The sequence below is a fragment of the Zosterops lateralis genome (genome assembly GCF_965231275.1).
Source record: "Zosterops lateralis genome assembly, chromosome: 2".
Classification (NCBI taxonomy): domain Eukaryota; kingdom Metazoa; phylum Chordata; class Aves; order Passeriformes; family Zosteropidae; genus Zosterops; species Zosterops lateralis.
In genome coordinates, this window is record NC_139763.1 from 88,025,529 (window position 1) to 88,046,781 (window position 21,253).

At 44.9% G+C, this 21,253-nt stretch overlaps 1 protein-coding gene across 1 annotated transcript; it reads right to left on the reverse strand.

Moving 5' to 3' along the window:
- Nucleotides 1-54: 54 nt before the first annotated feature.
- On the reverse strand, nucleotides 55-14,552 carry NRIP2 (nuclear receptor interacting protein 2). The gene is made up of 6 exons (XM_083854932.1): nucleotides 13,917-14,552; nucleotides 9,125-9,301; nucleotides 4,514-4,596; nucleotides 3,961-4,088; nucleotides 2,175-2,227; nucleotides 55-1,357 (listed from the first exon to the last, which is right to left on the reverse strand). The coding sequence occupies exons 1-6, from the start codon at nucleotides 14,145-14,147 to the stop codon at nucleotides 1,265-1,267; spliced, it is 765 nt and encodes a 254-aa protein (XP_083711058.1). The 5' UTR covers nucleotides 14,148-14,552; the 3' UTR covers nucleotides 55-1,264.
- Between the last annotated feature and the right edge of the window lie 6,701 nt (nucleotides 14,553-21,253).

The following is a 21,253-nucleotide window of genomic DNA, read 5'->3' on the forward strand; positions in this document are numbered from 1 at the left end:
AATGGGGTTGTCACAGCATTTTAAGGGTGGTTAAAGGTACATTTTCCAGTTTGGATAGGGAATCAGTAGCCATGAGGCATGGAATAAGCCCTGGTCTAGTGCATTTTTCCTAGAGCTAGTTAAGATTAGATTATGTATATTTAATACAGCTATGGTTTAGTACGGAAATTAAAAAGAAAAGAAAGAAATAAACCAAATTGTTAAGTGACTTAATAATCACCTTTAACATTCCAGATGAGTTCACAGTTCTCTAACCTGAGCTGATATTACAAGTTCTTATTTTGTGCAAGAGAAGCAAAGTTGATGGGCTGTATGATGCCAGGACTCAAGGCTGATGATGTGTCTGTGTTTAATCACTGGATTTCAAGTTGAAGGAAAGGAGCTGACAGAGCAGAAGACTTGGTGCTGTAATTCATCTTAACATTTAGACTGAGTAGTAGGATCTCCAGTGAAGCAGCAAAGGGAACAGCAGCTCTAGCAGCTGGAGTGCAGAGAGCAGTGGCCTGGCCAGAACAGGGTGTGTAAAGTCTGGTTACAGGGTATAAATAACAACAAGAGATGGTAAGCATTGCCATTCATATAATATAGCTCAGTGCCCATGGATGCAATGGCAAAGCTCAAGCCCCTGTCAGTGCTTTAGGCATCTGCACTCAACATTTCTGCTGAGGTTTCTTAGAACTGAGAATTCTGAAACTGTTTTTGCCGCAAAGTTTTCCCAAGAAAATACTTCTGTTCTGCTCTGAGACAGCAACAAGCAGCAAAATCCAGCTTCCCAGAGTTACAGGTAAAGGGAACAGTGCCCTTCCAACAAAGAAACAGGACTGGTATACACTGGCATTGAGGCAAACGAGAAGGGAAACATTCATGGTAATCTTTGGAGGTCTTTAGAGAAAACGCTGTTCTCCTATCAGAACAACTGGAGATTGTTCACAGAGACTCTCTTCTGAACAGAGTGTATTGTAAAGTCACTAAAGGGGTAGTGTAAATTTATTACAGAACCAGAAATTGGAGTGACTAGGGCCAAATAGCAGAACAAGAACAAAATGCCCACTCTGCACATCAGGACAAGAAAAAGGGTCCACTGAAAGGAGGGATATCTCAAGTTGAGGCACTCCCAGTGGCAGCTTCCAGCACCCCCACTTGCCTTTTTCTCACTTCCCATTGAATGCCTCAGCCTAGAACTCAGCAAGGTTAGGGGCATGGGAGCCTCACCCTCATCCCTCTCTCATGGCAGCAGGTCTCCAGACATGGGGAATGCAGCCAGTCACTGACCAGGCTCTTCAGAGGCATGTAGAAAAGGCAGCTCCTGACTCAGTGCTTTAAATCTCAGGACTCCTTCCTCCAAGTCGATGCAACACTGAAAAAGGAGAGAGACAGTTACTTGCTGGACATTTCAGATAGTAAACCTCATTATGTCTATGGGGAGAACCTGTAACACCTCTCTGGGTTTGTAGAGACCTTACAGTTTTCTTTTCCTGTCCCACATGCTGCCTCCTTCCTCCAGTTCCCTGTAATGGGATTGAGCTCCAAACCCTTCACAGGACCATTTCCCTCCCTTCTTGCTATGACCCTCTCTGAGTTGATGTCCTCACATCACTCAGCCATTCAACCCATTGTTTTTCCTGTTTCATGAGCCTGGCACGTGGCCACAGATGTGTGACAGGCAGGAGCCAGCTTGCTGCAGCCATATCCTGAGCCACCCAGGAGCCAGGCTCAGCAGAGCACTGACCCTGAGCCAAGCTGACAAGAGGAGAGAACTCTTTCCACTCAAGGCCAGGGAATGTTGGACACTGAATGTGATCATACAGCTTCACTTGGCTTAAAGCAAGGGCAGAGCTTGTTCTCATCTGCCTTCAAAAGGCAACATGGGTCTAACTCGTGTCTTTTCCTGTCTCCTCTTGTTTCCTCTTGCTGCTTGCAACTTGTATGGTCAGGAATACAGAGAATGGAAGATGTGATAGTGTCCTATCACACTAAAGAAAGTGTTTCCTTTCTTAAAACCTTTAAGGACTGGAATCAGTGACTCAGAGCATACTGCACCCAGTCAGGCAGCTGTGTGACAAGCATAGCCCTGAGAGAACCTGGACATTAGGTAATTCTAATGCTTCAACAGCCAGATCTTGGAGACCTTGCTGGGAGGAGGAATAAGCAATAAGCAAAGAGCTGTACCTTACCTTAAGAGACAACAGCATCTGGAGGCCAATGCAAAACTCCAGCATTTCATCATCTGAGAGGAGAGAAGACACTGATCAGGCTTTAGATTATATAATACTACCTCATTAAAGAAAGTGTGTCTCTCCTGTAAAAGGATATGAAATACAAGAACATCTGATTCATAAATTTTTATGGTTATAGTCTCTTCAGTATAAAGTAGATTTAAAAAAGCAAGGAAAAGGAGGAGTTAAACACACCAACATTAACAAGCAGATGGTAACAGTGACAGTAATAAATCAGCACCCTTCTGCCACTCACTGATGAGCCTTTAAAGGAGCTATTTAGACACAGTCCTGAAGGTGGTCAAAATGAACTTTGCAGCTGATAAGAGAAGAAAACCATGATTATCATGACTACTGTGAGAAATTTGAGGGGGTTTGTGTGATTGTTTGAAACCTAATATGAGATATCAGAAGGGGCTTGTGGGATCCCATAAAACTTACTACGGGCTGTGTAAGGGAAAGACAAAAGGCAGAAGGCAAGCAGCAGGGGAGAACAAGCATGGGAAAATGGAGAGGAGAGGGGATAAGGGGGCCAGTCACATGCAAGCAGGCTATTGGTTCAGTTGTCTGACCAAAGCCTGCACCTAATGGGTGCAATCTATCCAATCCTATTATTTTTTTTCCATGTAGCTTGTCCTACTCATAACTGCTGCAAGTCTTCAGTGTCAGCAAACATAGAAGATGCCAGGGGTTAAAATGGTAGCTCATGGGGAATCTATATTAATACCAGCACAGGTGAATTTACCCCATAGCTACTACCTACTACCCATTTTGTTGGAACATGGAAATGGCTGCCAGGAAGGAGCAGAATTGCTACACCTGTGTCGTACATTTCCCTGTGCACACAGTGCACTCACTTTATGCAAGAACAAGCAGATTGGAAACCAGGAAAGAAGAGCAAGCTGGCGTGTGTAAGAGGAGGAAGCTCTTTCTAGATAACTGAGGAATGTGGGAAGAATGTACATGAAAAGAGGGAGCAAGGGAAGCCTTGGAAGATGAACAGGACTCATCGAAGATGGGGAAACAGATTAAAACAAGGAGGTAAAGCTGAAAGATTAATAGGGAGAAAACAGGGCAGGAAAAAAGACAACTACATTGTTTTCAGCATATGCACAGCTTGATGTAAATGCAGAACATGCAGCCTTTCTGTTGTTTTCTGGGCCTGCCTCAGTGCCTGCTGACTTGACCTTGTCTCTTATGGCTCCTTCCTTCAAAGGTCCCAGCTTCAGGACACTGAAGGAGACTCAGCACTCTGGAGCTTCCAGGTTCTTTCAGGGTGCTCCCTGCAGCAGAGTCAGAGGAGCACACAGAGAAGCACTCTAGGAAATAAGCTGTATCCTCTGTTACTTTTCTCTGATGACTTCTAGTGAGCCAGAGATACAAGTGCCCATTCCATAGGAGAACATAAGGCATCAGAGGATTAATCAGGCTATCCACAGAATTTTATGAAAGGTCCATTTAAGAATTGAAATGAGAATTTTTCACATCCTTAGTTAAGACTGAATAGCCATCTAATTTCTCCCCACTTTCAATGTCTTCTGTCTTCTCTGTACTCTTCCTATGCCCTTTGCTTTTGGTTACATTGAGGGTATTCACCATGTATGGTGATGTTGGCCTGCAGTGGAGGTGGCCACATCACCAACCTTCCACCATGTTATGCTTTTTCCAAAGGTCCTTTAAATGCCCTTGGCAGGGCAAGAGGAACACAGGAGAAACAAGGGAGAGGAGGGGCTGGCACTCTCACCTACAACCAGTGCTGAACACAGCACTGTCTCCTGGCCAAATTGCAATTCCATATGTTCTACTCGGCCAACAACGCTGGGGATGGGAAGAGACAGGTCTCCACAGTCCATGGCAGACACTTCTTCCAGCCTGTGGGACACAAGAGGTGTTATTGCCTCAAGTGCAGGAAGAGGAGGAAAACCAGGACTTCTCACTGATGGCAGTTCTTGTAGGTCTCACTGGGAACAGGCCCACAAGAGGGGGAATCTCTTTCATACAATATGTCTGGAGGCAGATTCAAGAAGCAAAACCTCACCACCAGCCACCAGCTGGGCAGCTTTGCCTTGCAGTACATGCAGACAGATTTGCACAGCTCTGCCTCAGAGTGTGTGGTCTGCACACAACTTTGCCAGTGCTCTTTCCCTGTAGCCCACCCTCTGCATCTTCTCCTAAACAGCCATGTGCACATGCAAAACTGCCAGTAATTATCATGGGGCTGAGAATCCAGAGTCCCTGGGTTCTTGCCATGGTTTTTCCTTTAGCCATCCCTCCTTCTATATCTTGCAAAGACTTACCCCAGCTGCTTTAAACACCTCTTGGAGATGAGGTTTGGTAGACACCCAGTGTTAACAGTCGCTTTCAATACCTGACCTTGGCACTAGAAAAAAAACAACAACACGTAATTACTGTAGGCTCAAAATCAGCACATTCACTCCTCCAACAGTGTGACTTGGACTTTCTGAGCAACACAGCCAAGATGTGGTGTTTTAGGCAGTAGTCAGAAGGCAGGAGGTCCAACCAAGACAATGGTGGTTTCCCCAACAATTCTCTGCAAATTGCTCTCAAACACTTCTTTTTGAATTTGTCTTTCTTCTTTTGTATTTGATTGCCCAGACACTTATCTTAGTGACTTTAACTTAACAGTATTCCAGTCAAGAGATGCACAGTTAAAGAATTTGTTCATAAAATCCACATGGACTTTGTTAGCAGAGCAATAAGTAATGTGCAAAGGTTTCTAAAGGAATACAAGCGTGTGCTAGTTTTTCTAGGTTTCATCTCTCCATTTCTTCTGGTGTTGCATGGAAAAATGTCCCAGAGCTAAACGTTTGTTCTCAGTAGAAAAACTGCCAGAGGGAGAAGTATGAAGGAGAAGCAAGAGCACCCAGGACAAACACACCTGAAATGAGCTTGAATTTAAGGCAGATCCCAAGATAACTGGCAAATCCATGTGACTCCTAAATCCAAGACACAACCTAATCAAGAGATTACTATTTTGTGTAGGGCTTACATCATGTTCCTGTATAGCTGTTTAAGGATATAAGACATGGTATTACAACAGTCACAGCTGGTGTCATTTAGCAAAGGGGGAGACTGTCCCCTGCACCCAAGTAACCTGTGCATGATTTTACTGGAATAGTTCCCAGTGCCTCGCTCTTTTCATTTCTTTACCCCTTTGAACATGAAAGGGAAAAGGAGATGTGGTTGCCAGCTGTTTTCTGTCCCCTCTGTAGAGAGGTCCTTAATGGCAAGCCAGAGGTGATGAAGTAACAGCAGGTTACATTTTTACATTTCTTTCAGGGGTCTGAAAATAGGGTCATCAAGGATATCAATAATAATTAGATTCAGAAAAGAAAAGAAAAAAAAAAAAAAAAAAAAAAAAAAAAAAAAAAAAAAAAGAGGAACAGGACTTAGTAACTTAGTAAAGGAACTGGAAAAGATGGAATAGCTGTCATCTACAAAATACACATTTACCTACTGTGCCCAATCATACCTATTCCTGATGGCCTAGTTCTTCAAGACTCTGTCTTACACCACAGCCTGAAAAAAAATCCACCAAAAAAAACCTGCCCACAAAATTTTCCTTTTGGGAGGCTCATTGTATTCCTACTACCATTTGTGTTTTCCCTGTGATTCCTTGTCTTCCATCCACTACGGCACTCTGTGACATGAACCGCTCAGAAGCAGCAACAGACCTGCCACTTCTTCTCTTCTCTTATGCTCAGTCCCAACAAGTTTAAATGCTTGAACACCTTAAGCAGATCAGCACAGCTACGAGGGACCCAGTACAGCACCAGCAGGGTCAAGGAAAATGTCTCAATTTCCTGATTTCTTATCTAAGCCGGTTTATGTTTATTAATTATCACAGAGAGCTACATCCAGTATTTCCAAGATTTCATTTTCAAAAATGTGCTATCTGTAAATAGTTATAAAGAGAAAGAAGAAAACAATTCCTTTGAGAAATTCTGGAATGGTGCAAACAGACAATACCAAGGGGGTCCCCTTCAGCCCAAACCATTCTGTGATTCTACAGCAAAATGTCTCCCTTCTGATTTTAGAGCTCTGCAATGTCTGTGCTGCCAGGTCCATCAGCCCTGCCTGACAAGGCTGTGGCCAGATGAAGCAGAGAGGCAAGATATAAAGCACAGAGTGCAGATGCATGCCAGACATCTTCCTCCACATCCTCTCTACTCAGAAACAAGACCTGGAGCATGGATAGCAATTGCTAAGGAATCACTTGGGAGCAGAAGACTTGAGATGCATGAGCTGCTGTTGTTATAATAAGCTTAAGCTGTATCACTAGGCAGATTACTGAATTTTGCTTCAGAGCAGGCTGGGAAATCTGCAAGTTAGAGACTTGATAGGATATAACAGGACAGTGATTATTCTGTAGAAAACAACATTTACTCTCATTCAGTGTAAACAGCTCTTCACTACTAACCATTTCCCTAGAGAACTCACCAGGACCCTGAGGAAATTCCTTGGTCCAGCGTACCACAAATACAATGCAGGCAGCTCATAAGCACTGTTAGGCTTCTTGAACTAGGAGGACTTTGCATCTCTTTATCCACTTTCATCCCTACATCAGAATTTTTGCTCTGTTACTCCCAGTCACTTTTATTTTTTATTTAAATGTCAGTTGTGGGAATTTCTAAGAAAGAGGGGAAGGGGAATCAGTAAGGATCACTATTTACAAAGAGCTGTGTTTTCTGAATGGATGTCAATTCCAAAGTCAAGAAGCTGCTTTAGCAAACAAAAGGCTGATCAACCTCAGGTTCCTTTGAGGAAAACTGGCCTTCTATAGCAGTGAAATCTTTGACCATCGATTTCCAAGTCAACAAGAGACAAGTCCCATCACAAGAAATAACAGCTTGATTTTATGTTGCAGATGCCAGTCATGACTAGCTTTCAAAAGTGCTTTTCAAAAACTGTCAAAAAAAAGGGGCAATTCTGCTAAAGTATCATCTGGGCAACCCACCTAAGCAAAAAGGAGGGTGAGTGACTGCAGTACAACTATTATAGACTAGGTCTGTCCATGATCTCTGGGACCTAAAAGGTCTCAGACATAGGGCAGCTAAAACCTGTTGGAGTGAAAACACTGCCTGAATCTCCATGTATCACTCAAGTCTACATATATTCAGGTTTATTCCCTAGTCAAGTTCACTTACAAGTCAGGTAATGCATTTGTTACCACTTTGAGATTTTCAGCATACTTGCCTATGTGTGAATGATAGATTATCTTTTCTCAGGAGTCAAGGGGAAAAAATACTTCTCTGGGGCTGTGCTCCATTTCTAATAAAAACTGCACTATAATCAAGCAGATCTCCAAAAGGTACCAGCTCACCTCTCTGGTTCAAATGAACTGACAGCCTGAGTCCTATTTCCTGCCACAGCTCTGTTACTGACAGGAGAAGCTTTTTGAAGTTCACAAATGTGATCAAAGGCAGCAAGACAAAAAGAAAGGGAGGAGAGCTTCCCTTCCTTCGGTGTAAGATCAAGTGTGACAAACAGTGACTGGCTCCTAAGAAGAGCAGAAAAAGAGAGAAAAGCCTGTGCAGAATTCAGGGAGTGTTACATGCAGTGTTAAACCTATTTCCTTGCTTGTAATGCTCATGAACCTTCCTCTGTGAAGGAAAATAAAATGTGGGTGACAGCTGGGGTTCAGTCTATTAGAAACACAGAGGGAATGACTGGTGGACTGTAACACTGACTTAGCTACTGCCCCTGGGATACAATACCTGTACATGCCTGTCCTTGTTCAGTGTGCATGCCTGGCAAAAACCACACCTTCTATCACTAAATTTCTTCTTGCAGAACAATAAGGAGAGGCTATTAAAGAAAAATAAACACCTTTATTTGCTCCAAGTAATTGGAGTAATTCTTCTCCAAGTAATTGGAGAAGCTTGGAGCTCACAGGCTCCAAGTAATTGGAGAAATTACACTGAGAGCCATTCATCCTTCTAGTCTGTTCTCAAGTGTGGTTATGTTAACCCAGCTATATTGCAGTCTAAAATGCAGGGTAAGCAATGCCTAACTGCAGCAGTAAAGGCTGCAAAACAAACCAGACAGTGCCTTTGCTTGGTACTGAGATACCTGATCTAAGCCTCTCAGAAAGTTGCTACCAGGCTGTGTTCCTATCATAATTTATTGTGCCAAATGCATTTTCAAAGGTATATATGTTTTTCTTGGAAGTGTAGCCTTCACACTCAGATATGGAAGACATTCTTTAAGACAGGTAACTGAACTAAAACCAGCTTTAAAATTGGTTTTGTACAACATGTCTGTATCTTGGTGAGGCTCATATCTGCATGTTACTGTGCAGCTCTAACCATCCAGCCCTCTTTCATGGGCCACAGCTTTTGGATGTGCTTTCTCTAACTGCAGGGACCAGGGAGTAGTGTGCTCTCCTGTATAGGAGGATATAAGAAGAAAAGGGAACTAAAAATACTGCTTCCATCAAGAGACACAGCTGTGCTAATTTGGAGCACAGTTAGCCGCGTTCTGAGGAGGTCCTTTGACACCTGAGAGAATCAGACTAGACTGGAACTAGTTAAATGTAAATCACCTTGAAGCACCTGTCTTCAAGTGATAAGGAGACATTCCTTGCTTCTATATGCAGTTATAAAATGCCTCATATCATGGGAAAGCTAGCCTTCAAAGGAAGGAGATGTGATTAAGGTAATTTATCTTCAAATATGGGTAACTAGAAGGCATGTAGCAGAAAGGTTTTCCTCTGGCTTTTGGAAAACCTGCATCCAGACTCTAGGAGAGGCTGTGCATGAAATCTCTTCTCTTTGGCTGCAGCTGGCTTTGCAATTTATAACTCAGCATGGCCCTTGGGAGGGGGGCAGCTGGAACTCTGAGCATTTGCCATCACTGTGAAATCAGCAGCAGTGTTGTTTCCTTACCTGGCACTGTATTAACAGGGGTGCAGTCTCTTTTCTCCTGTCCTCTCCCTTTTCCGTCTTTTCATCTTGGTCTTTTGCCAGCGGAGATTGAACCCGTGCAGACTGACCCCTGGCCTCGCCCCGCAGCTTGTTCAGGTTGCCTTCCAAGAGGCGCCGCTGGACCACACTATGAGGCTGCTGTCTCCATCACAAAGAAAGAGAAATCCCAGCTTAGTATGGAGATCATGGACAAGGACATTTGCTAGCTCAGGGATGCAGGTTGCAAACGTTTGACCCACTGAACATCCTGATGAGAGACATGCTTATCAAAAAAAAACCTGCTTTAAATCTCAAGGTCTTTTTTCTGTAGCTGCAAATTTGGTGTTAAAGTGTTGGGATGTCAGTGACAGGCAGGTCTCTGGGATGCAGTTATTGGAGGAGAAGAATGTGCCTGATGCATGTTCTCCTCACACGTATCTGTTCCTTCAGCTAAACGTGCACTGGAGAGTCTCATTCCTGTTCAGAGTAATGCAATGCACTGCCTGCTGGGTGCGTGCTGACATCCCACCAGGCACATTCACACCTTCTAATGTGGGAGGGCACAAGGAATGCAGTATGTGTGTGATGTACACGTGGGCAAGAAGGCAGGACTGCAGAGATTTTAGGCGTACGAGCAATTATTTGTAGTGAAGCAGGAAGCTCCCCAAGGAGAAAACTAAAATGAGTGTTGAATGTTCCTTGGAGTCAGTTTCTGCTCCCTACCATCAGATGCTCTAGGTTTTGCCCAGTATTGATCCATCCAGTCCCTCAACAATCAACAATGGGCAACAGCAATGAAACAGGTGCCTGTTGGACGTAGCTTTGTCCTTTCTCCATGTGTTCAGCCCCACAGCCCTTCTGGAGGAGAGTAGCTGCTCTGAGCTGGCCATGGCATTCCCAGTAACAACTCCCTGTCTGACGAAAGCCAAACAATCTAAAGGGGTTAATGTGCTACAGCTTAAACTGTTGTTTTTATCTTTCTAAAAAAAAAAGAAAAAATTAAGTCATTTCCCAGGTGGTGCAGCAGTTTGATGCAGGATTTTGTCAATGGGCAGGCCAAACACCTGTACTAGACCAGACCTGTCAATGAGCTGGGCTGCATTAACCCCACAGGTTACTTGTGTTTCAGACTAGCTTCAGGCATGGCTACAGACCTGAGGCCAGAGAATTATGCAAACTGCAATTTGAAGCACCCTGACTTGTCAGATTTGCTCAATGGTTGGTGCAGGATGGCTGTCATTGGCTCTTTGGTCACACTCAGCATTGCTCTTTGCAAGATGCCAAGTCCCTCGTGCCTCTGTTTTCCTGCCACTCCAGGGGTGGGAGTCAGGTCATTCACATGCTGCATGAGAAACACTGCAGCAGTTGAAAAAGTGGGGTAAAAAAACCCCTCTGCTCCTGGTGTTTTCCCAGCCTACTGTGGAGGCTCACAGCACAGCTGGCCCTTGTGCTTAGCTCCCTAAATACTCTAAGCGCACTGCCAGTCTGGCTGCCAGCTCACATCTGGGCCATGGGAAAAGGGCAGGGAACAAACAGCAGGTCTCCAAATTCCCATCCTCCCTCCTGCCTCTCACAATCTGGCATGCCAAGGACCTTTCCCTCTTCCTGCAGCCTTTCCCACAGAACAAGCAAACCCTTTGCAGCTGCCACCTCTGTCCCCTTCTTGTCACTCAGGCTGAGAAGGGGCCAAGTGCTGCTGGGGATTTAGCTGAGCTTTGGGATTTTGGAGGCATCTGATTCAAGAGCAGACTCCTAGGGCCCTGCCTCTCTTCTCTCTTGCCAATGAGATGGAGAAATGGAGAGACCATTGTAGCTCTTGGACTGGTCAGAAACAATTAGATTTAGAGGATAGTAAGGGAGGATGTTGTGAGTGTTGTGGCCAGGAGCTGGAAAAAGATTCTCTCTCAGGGCACTTAGAGAGATCAAAGAAGATTCCCAGCGCAACTTAGAGAAGGTTCAAGTTCTCCAGTGTGAAACCTCCAGGCCTTGCTATGATTAGTGACATTGTATGAGCTGGACATTTTGATTTTTGGGAGGTGATAAGCCAGCTCTTCAGACCTCCTTGGTACTTCCAGAATATTTTAGCTCATGTAGCTACTTATTTTTTATTTTGCCATTGAAAAAAAGCCAAACCTAAACTGATCATGCTTTTTGTTGCAAAGCTGGAAACACGAGGTCCCCACAGAAATATATCATTACTGGAGATATGATGGGCCCATCAAATCACAGGCACTGCTGGATGCATTGCATAAGCTGAGTGCACACTCAGAATACATAGAAAAGAGTGGCAAAAAGTAACAGCCTGTGACTGCAAAAGAAAACAGGTATTTTATTTTAAATTACATGAGGCTTTGCTCTAATTTTAGGATATGGAGCTGCCACAGCTGGAGTCTCTGGCACTGTCAATGGAGATCTGTTTTGGAGAATTAATTAAACTTTCCTCCCAGTGTAAGTGCTATAGGAGTGCTATAGGGGTGTTTTACTCTCTCCAAATCAAACTCCCCAGCACTTCCTACTGCTGCTTCATTTTCAATACATTTCTTTTTTGTATTCCTGACCTCCAGGAGGGAGTCAGATAAGTTTAGGAAAAAGAGATGGGGTTTTCACAGTGCTGGAGAAGTGCCTAGAGAAATAAGCCAAAAGCATATCTTGGACTCTGATTTGCAGTGCCCAAAACATCACAGCAATTTCACAGTGTCCCATTGAGTAGCAGGAGCTGCTGAATCTCTCTTGGAAGTCTAAGACCTGGTTCTTCTTTTGCTCCAAGTTAAAACAGAAATAGAGATACCATACTGACTCTAGGTATGGCTCTATGTGTGCAAACTTGGCATAGTGGCCACACTTTATTTTGTGCCCTCTAACACCAGAGCAAAATATCCATGGGAGAAAAAGACATGTCATGCTTTATTTGCTGCTCCTTAGGTCTATGGTAAAAATGTTGCAGCTATTCTGTTATGGACCAAACATGAAGTTTGCAGTGGGTTGCAGTGGCCAAATGCTGTCTGCATACAGCAAGTTCTCCTGCCTGGAATAGTTAATTCCAGCAGGAGAGCTGCTTGTGCCAAGTGATTTAGACAAGGACTGTCTCGCTCAAGGAAGCCCTTGGGGCTTCAGAGTGCCAGTTGTCGTTTTGAGGCATGGTGTGACAGGAATCAATCCCAAAGCAAAGCTGGTAGATGTGTTTCTGCCTGCCTCTGTGGCTGGGGTCAGCAAACACACACTGAAAGACTCAGAAGTGGCTCATCTCCATACCCTGCCCAGGGATGGGCCCAGGGTCACGCCCAACTGTGCTCCTGAGGGGATGTTCAAGCTGCAGTGCTGCAGGACCCGAGGACCAGCACTGGCTCTCCAGGCTCCAGGGTGGCCAGAGCTCCTTCCCCACAGGGAGGAGAGTCCCTGCTCCTCACTAAGACAGCACTGATGTGACGCTGCTCTGGCACTCCAGCCACGGCTATGCACTGGGCCAGAGGGACCCTCCACACCAGTCCCTGCTGCCAGCCATGTGTGTGCCTGCAGAATGTGAGGTGACAGCTCAGGGGGACTTGGAGGAGCTGCCCTTGACCCTGCCATGCCAGGGACTTAGAGCAGCTGCTGAGGCAGCTGAGGCAGCTGCAGGGAGGGTGGTGGGAGTGGCAGGATGTGCCAGCACGGGAATGTGGCTCTGACCCCTCATCTGCAAGCAGCTGCTCCTCAAGGTTTCAGCAAGGAGGATTAGCTCCCATCCAGTGCCAGGGACATGCTGGTCCCACACAGGTGGGGCTCTGTGCCACTGCGTGCTTCGGGAGCTGGGAAATGACTGGAGGCACACACACACAAGAGCATCTGTGGTGTTGCTGCGATTGTCTGAGGATACAGAGGGAAGCACAGACTGCAGGGAGGGGCAAGATCTTTTATGACACCCACTGCCACAGATGGAACAAGGGATTGTGCCCACATCACAACCAGACGTGAGCCCTCTTTTGGGAAAATTATTTAGACCTCCACATCCTTGAGCCGTTTAACTCTACAGTGGAGATAAGTTGGACAGCAAAACTGCCAGAGCAAGGAGAATATGTGTGCAGTTAAGCCAGTAATAGATCCTGTGGGAATCTGCTACCAGCCTTGGGGAAGCCCTTCCAGGCCATAGACTGCCAAGGCTCCTGGAACAGACCTCCCTCCCTGATGCTTCCTGATCCACGTCACCACAAGGAGATGCCCACAGGCCTCGCTCCAGTGCCTCCTCCCCAAGGAAGTCATCCAGAGTGCCAGGCACTGCATCTGCCTGTGTGCCTGGTTTGCAGTCCTGCCTTTTGCTTGCCCCTCCATAAATCCAGAGAGGAGGGGGGGAAGAGAAAAATGCAAAAAGGTGACAAGGTCAAACATAAGTCTCTCAGAGTTTCATGAATAGTACTTCCCTCCCTGCTGAGCCCAGGAAGCATTCTGCTTTTGAGATGGATCATGCAGGAATACATGGGGGCTTTCAGAGATGTCCCTCATGGAAATACAAATATTATATGAACATATATAGGTACTGGGTGAATGGAAATTTGGATTCTGGAGTGTCCTTGCAGTCTGCCTGAGGAGTTTGGTTCCAATGGGGAGGCACAAGAAGATGGATGTGAGCAAATGAGTGATTAATTCTTTCCCCTCACCCCGACCTGCTCCTAGATGATCCTGAAGGGAAGTTTCATTTTTGCTGAACCTGTGATCCTTTCACAAAGCCTGACAGCAGTTCCCCATCAGAGTGTAGGCTATTAGGAGGACTCCCTCCCAAAGGGGGTCCCACTGGACTCACCAGATCCTTGGAGGTGCCAAGCCTTGTCAAACCATCCAGGGGCAGCAGATCAGCAGAGTCCTTGTGCACAAACTGGGTGGCCTGTTTGAGGCGCCTCTTCTGTTGCAGAATAGCTTTGTTCCTCAGCTCCATCTCACACTCCTGTCGCTCCGGGTCAGGAGTACCCTCGCTCTGCTTTTCCTCCTGCTCTCCTTGCCCCAGTGGGAGGGGGCAGCTCTTCCTTGTGCTCATGGTGAAGATTCAGACGGAGCAGGTCCTTCTTGGTATTTGCTGGGCTGATCCCTGAACTCGTCTCCTGGTGTTTGCCCTCTGGAAGCTGACTCAGATCTCCTTTCCCTTTCCCTTCCCCACGGCTCTCCTTCTCTTCCTTTCTCTGCCTTTCCTCCTGCTCTCTTAGTTATAACTCACCCATCTCTGAAGTGTCTGGTGCCTGTTTCTCCCTCTGTCCTCTCCACTCCTCCGTTGTCCCTCTGCTCCCGCCTCTTCCTCTCCCTCACTTCTCCTGCCCTGACTGCAGCTTTGCCTTCCTCCAGTCCGTGGGTCCCTGTCGTAATAGAAAAAGCCCCGCGTCAGAAACCGCTTTCCATAAATCACGGCACAGGCGGCAGGATGCTCCGGCTGGAAAAATCCAGCAGCAGGAGGATGGCCCGGCTGCTGGGGGCTGGACTTACCCCGGCGGGCTGCGCGCACGCACCGCGCGTGTCCCTGTCCCTCTGTGTGTCTGTGTGTGTCCGTGTGTCCCTGTATGTCCCCGTGTGTGTCCCCGTGCCCGCCTGTCCCCGGCTCCGTGGGGACACGCCGCATCTCCCGGCGGCAGCCCGAGCGCTCCGCTGCCTCTGCCAGGGGGCTTTGACGCATCTCCGTGTCCCTGTAAATACTGGCAGCGACTCGGGTCAGCCTGGGAGATGCAGCAGTGCCTGGGTAAAGGGGAGAGAGTATCCTCCCCAAGGCTCCTGGCAGGCATGCCCAGTCTCATTTCTGCAGAGAGTGCCGTGCCTTTGCCATAGGCTGCGCCGGAGGATTTTTCTGTGTAGCTTGAATGAAATGCTGAAGGTCTGGTTTCTGCTTCCAGCCAAGGCAGATGTATTGTGCCCGGCTCTGCCCTCATTTTCACTCCCCTCTATGGAGAGCAATCCCCTCCGATATTGCAGGAGCCTAAAATCACTGGCTTGTTGATACCAGTGGACTTGGATCCCTGTTTGTACCAGAAGAGTGCTGACACTGCTGCAGTGTGGGATGTCTGGACCAGAGCAGACATCCCTTCTCTCAGGGGAGACAGGACATGGTAGAGCCCCCTTTTTCAACTTTCTGTCTCCATATTGTCCTGCTTGAAGCTATGAATTTTGACATGAACTGATGCTGTCTCATTTTGATCCTTTCTCTCTGGTTAATGCACTTCCCCATTAAGCACCAGTTCTGATATCACGTATGGAGGAGGAACCAAAACTTTACTCAGCTGAGAAACTAAGGACAATATTACATTTCCAGGAAAGCCAGCAAGGAGTGAAACAGCTTTCATGTGCAACATAGCAGGAATAGCAGCAACTAACTACAACAGTTACCGCAAAAGGACAATTTCTGTTGCTGCTTTTGTTTTGTTTTCTATCTTAGTTATTTTTTCTATCTTATACAACATTCCAGTATTACTTCTTCATTCCACAATTACTTCTGTGTTCTAGATTGTGTATAAAAAATGTGAGTATGCAATATTAAGAAGCAAATCCAGTGCAAGGTATTATGGTTCCCATGTAATCACTAGATTTGTCAGGAATGGGAGTAGAAATACATTCTAACTGCTTTATACTCCAAGGCCAAACTTCAATACCATAATGCAGGTGGAGTTCCAACAAGAGCTCAGAGGTGTTTTGAGCTGTTCTTATCTATCTGTGAGCCAAATTAAAAAGAGAATTTAAGTGATGGGTATTTCCAGGGAAGCTGTGTTCCCACAGTCTTGTTTTCTTGCCTGTGGGTTGCTCTGATTCCTGATTTACACACACTTTTGACCTTCTGTGACCCTATTGAGTATCTTTTGAGTCTTGTCGTGAGGTCCTTTAACTATCCATGTAAACCAATTCTGAATCAGGCACCTCTATTCTCACACAGGGCCAAGAGGTGTTTCCCCTCCTGCTGTTGTTTCCTCCAGCCACAACAAGGCAGATGATGGTAGCAAGGGCACTGCCAATTTTCTTAAAGCCTCAGAATGGCCCCTAAGACTGTAAAGTGCTACAGAACATCTTAGGACTGGATCATCTACAGTTCCTGCCTTGAAGCCTATGGGCAGAGTTACACAATTTCTGATGAGATCACCTCCCACCCTGGATGTGTATGTGGGAATGAAGAGGAGGGAGCTCTCCTAGTTCCCATTCTCAGCACCTCCTCGCAGCTAGCCACCCTTTGTTAGTTTATTTTGCACAGCATTTTGGAAAAGGCTAGTCAAAATTGGTTTGCCTTGCAGCTGGGCTGGAGCCATTGCTTGAGCAGTTCTGCTTTTGGGTCTCACCAGTTAGTCCTGGTCCCTAATTCATCAAGCATTTCTCCCTTTGTGCCTCAAAGGGGAGAAATCTTCAAGTCTTGTTTAAAGCTTTCTTCCCTCCTTCATTCATTCTGCTTCTAAGTGCAGGTCACTTGCATATATATCCCGTGATGTGTTAGTTCCTAGATCTGGCAAAAAACCCCATCATTTTTATGGGGGTGAAGTCAGCTAAGGTACTATCTTCTGCCATGAGAGGCATGCTAGGCTCTAGATCACTGGTGGGTACTTTTTTTTCTATTCAGTTATTATTAATTTTTCCATCCTGTTCTTCTTAAACAGAGCCCATTTACTAAGTAGGTTAGGTGATTTCTGCTTTTGTTATTTAAAAAAAAAAATTCATTTTCAGAATGGACACTCCTAAAGATTTTCTAACGAGAAATCCGACCACAGTGCAGTAAATTTAAGGGGATTTTTCTGCAGTTATACCTTTCCCAGTCATCTTTTGTAGGCCCTGAAAAATAATGTATGTCTCGCCAGTAACTTGTATTAGAAAAGTAAAACTGATTTTGATTAAAATATTCATACACAATCCCCTACACACCAATAAACTATTTTCTGATGCAGTCACATAAAATAATCATATCCCATTATACCTCGATATTCTGCACCCTCCATACAGAAATCTTTACAGGGTGTGTAACAGTGCTATTTAGACAATAGAAGGAACACTCTGCCTCCACAGAATATAAAAGCCCTTCTCCCTGCTCCAGCTACCAGCTTGGCCTTCCAGCTCAGCCCAGAGCTCTCACTGACCAGCTCAGGTCAGTGAGAGCTCTGGGGCAAAAGGTTCCAGGTGCTAAACTTTAGCTGTGTTGGTGAGTGTTGGTCCCTGGATCTGATCACCTCCATGCCTGAGAAACCCTGAAGAAAGCCAGAAGTAGTGCCCACACTTCTGAAGAAAGGCACTGAAGAGCAGCATTTCCCAGTAGCCAGTTTGCCCAGCCAAGAAGCAAGAGAGGATCAATATATTCCAGTCAGCTACTCCTCTGTTGGAAGAAATTCATTAATAGTACCTGGAGTAGTAAAGGGAAGAAATGGACTCCTTTGCTGAAGGAAGCAACTGGCAGATTAAAGAAGATGAGACAAGGGTTTTACTTCCCTCTGCCAAGAGCAATAGGGAGTATCCCAGCTGTTTGAGAAGCTGCTCTGTTGAGGGCTTTCACTGGTTTGGCTTTAAATTTCACAAACTGAGGTCCTTCTGCCAGAGATTTTCCCTGTATCTTACTTCTGGGAAGCTTTACCTAGCCTAATAATTTCTCTTTAAAATATTCTCCTGCTACTTTTGCAACTTCTAATGATTGCTTCTCTTTCTTAGAGATTTCTTTTCAGCTTTGATTTTTTTTTTTTTTCTCTTTCAACAATTTGGAAACTATTATTTTGTCCTCCTGAGATTTGGTACAGTGCAGGTGGGAGGATGGATTGTAGATGGAGAGCTTTCATTTCTTTTGTGACAAGTTGGGTGCTTGCAGAGCTCAGCAATAGCCCCCACATAATGTAACCAGCACAGAGGTTGTTTTTACAGTACACCAGTTTCCAATGCTGCCATCTCAGTAGTAGTGTAAGCTTCAAGTGGGTGTAAAAGTGACCCTGGGTGTAGCAACTATGTCAAAGCCAGGAGATTCCTTGTGGTGGATACTGCGGGATAACAATGAGGCAACTTTCTGCTCATTCTCCTGCATTCTCACAGCCTGCGCAGTCTGTGGATGCACAGATGGTGCAGAGGAGGAATGAGAGGACAAACCTTACTCAGGCAAACCATGCATGCTTCTCTCTCCCTTCCATCTCTGAAGAGGATTCTTTGAAAAAGAAAAGGTTCCTCTGCTTTGAATTCCCTCCAGTTTGTCTACTTGTATAATAAAATACCTTTGTATTCTTGAAATAATAAGTAAAAGGTTGCAGTATTTATATCTGTGAGTATGTCTGGCAAGTTTCCTTGAGATAAATGTCATCTCAGATGTACATAATGTTTAGCTCGACTGCTGGACAGCAAAGTGTGTCCTGCCAGCAAGGTCAGTCAGAGAGTAGAATAGTTTGCTTAGTTAGGTAATTTAGGGTCAAGTCTCTGTAGTGATCTGCCCTATGGAATAGATTTATGGTTGCACCGTGGCAAAATTGGAACAGTGTTGTCCAATATGAAATTCCTCTGCTGTATAAATATTCCTTGATCATGATAAATATAATTGTGAATATAATATCATTATAAATATAATGATTTGTGTCCTTTCTGTATTGATTATGTTGTTTGGGCTGAACTGCATTAAAAAGGGGCCCTTTCTGTTTGGTTGGAATAATTATCATTGCCACAGAATAGTTGCAGCAGACAATATAGAATTTCCCTTTCCATTACACAGCTACACAAATCACACTAGAAGACTTTGGCTTTGTTTTCAGGAGGGGAAAGAATCTCCATTTGTGTGCATTTCCACTGATGCACATAGCAATGGCAACTGTCTTACCTGTGCTAGAGCTCCTCTGTGCTCAGCACGAGGTCTAAAGTAGAGAATAATTCCTGGTAGGAATATGCTTGCCCATAAAAGCATGCAAGAGCCTGAGATGAAGAGTAGTTATGCATTTAAGGCTGATAGCACATTAGTTGGAAATGTGTAGTCTCAAAGATGTCTCTCCTCTGTGTGTCTCTGTGTAGTTGTTTCATTTCACTGTCCTTGCACTTCCCACCTGTAGGGAGAACAATATCTCCATTATCCACTTAGCTTGAGGCTAAGAATGCACTTGACACTAACACAGGCACTTTTTTCTAAGTCTTTACATAATGCCATAAAAATAATAATGAAAACTTTACACCATTAAGCCTCCTTCCAGAGGATGTCCCTAAAGCTGAATACTTGAACAGTAAAAGCCAGAATTAGAGTTGCCTGGTAAAGCCTAATTTGCTATGCATATATGTGGGCTTATTACTAAAACCACCTACAGAGTGTTGACAAGGTGCTTTGAGTGGCTGTTTATGGGCTTCTATAACAATTCTCTTTTTTTCATGTAAAAGAAAAAAAAGGAAAGAAAAAAGACAATCACCTATACACTTCTTGCCCAGCTAACAGTAGAATCAGAGCAAATCTCATCTTGCTCAAAATGAAGCCCAGATATAGTCTTTGGAGGTAAGAATCTCTCTGATGGCTGTTTTTGCCTCCAGTGTCATTTCCTTTGGGGACAAGTTTTACTTTCAGAGTCCTCCATCAGATGCTGTGTAAAAATTCCCTATCAGCAGTTGGCAGGTATATTCTGACGTTTCCTGTTTTATTTGTTTGTAAATTACTTCTTTTGCACCTTAAAGCAGTTGAGATCAGTCAAGTTCTCCATCAGTCAGCAGTATAACTTGCTGAAATTAACTTACCCAGTGGGGGAGTCAGCCATTCTAAAGGGTGCTGCAGCCCACCTCCTGTTCTCTTGTTCAGGCAGACTTTTATTTAGAAATGCAGTCATTCAAGCATCAGCGTTCACAGAGTAAATCTTTCAAGTCATGCTCCTGTTGTGGATGGCTTTTCAGGGACAACATCTCAGTCCTGCTTAGTGAATTGGCACCTTTTCCAGAGTGTATTTTCTCCTTGCTGCTACATGCAAGGCACTGGGCCCATCCCTTGTAAAAGAGGCAAACCCAAGACCAAAAATAAGTATTTCCCATCTCTAATGCTTTTCTGTGGTACCTAATAATTTTTCCCCAGTCTTAAACCTGAGGACTCTTGAATCTGTGGTCCTTATCCAACCTTTGACTATTTCTTTATGCTCTCAACCAACCTCAAGTTGTGCCAGTGGAGGTTTGAAATTAATATTAGGAAAAATTTTCTCATTGAAAGGTTTATCAAGCATTGGAAAAAGGCTTCCTGGGCAAGTGGTTGAGTCACCATCCCTGGAGGTATTTGAAATGTGTAGATTGTGACACTTAGGGACATAGTTTAGTTGTGGGCTTGGCTTTATCAGGTTGATGGGCTTGATGGTGTAAAGGTAAGGTATTTTCCAACCTAGATCATTCTACCATTCTTTGTCTTCTGAACCCTGTCTCCATTTGACTCTTTGAGACACCTTCCTCTTACCAAGATCTTTCCTTGTATCACCCACTCCCTACAGCCAGCAGAAGTCCCTTGGACACAAGAGAGCCCATGGTGCCATGCTCAGCTGCTGAAAGTCATAAAGAACAAGTTCAGGAAGAAATCTCCACACACTCCAGCAAGTCTGTGCTGGGGCACACTCTGTACTGAATAAATCTCATCTCAGATTTTAGCTGCCAGCTGACTGCTAAGGATGTGAAATAGATTTTCAAAAAGAATGTTTATAACAGCCAAAAACTGGAAATTTTTCACTCAGCTCATAAAAAGGGAAACATCAAGGCCAAGAAGGACACCCTGACAAAAATCCACACAAAGTAGGGAGGCATTAGGTCTTTTCAAGAAAAGGTTTGCTACAAAGGGTTTTTTTAATCTGAGCAAAATATTCTTGTGCTCTCATTTATAGAAGCAATTGGGCTGCTTGAACTGCACTCCCTGTGTTCCCTGCCCCTTCTCTCCATCCCCAGCAGAATAACTCTACCTGAGGCTGATATTCAGTATGGCTATTTTCTGCTCGGATAATTCAGGACTTTATCATGGAATGACCAGCACAATAGTACTTGTAGTGCAGAAGAAGTTTTGTGTACACAATGCACATACAGTGGCAGAGGGGTGTTATCCCCCCAGGGATTTGATGGATAACAATGCTGCTGTAACAATGTAATTTTATTTTTGATTTTAAATACTGGACTCCTTTGATTTCCGAGCCTTTAGGCTGCATGTGCACCAGCTGTTTGTTACATTCT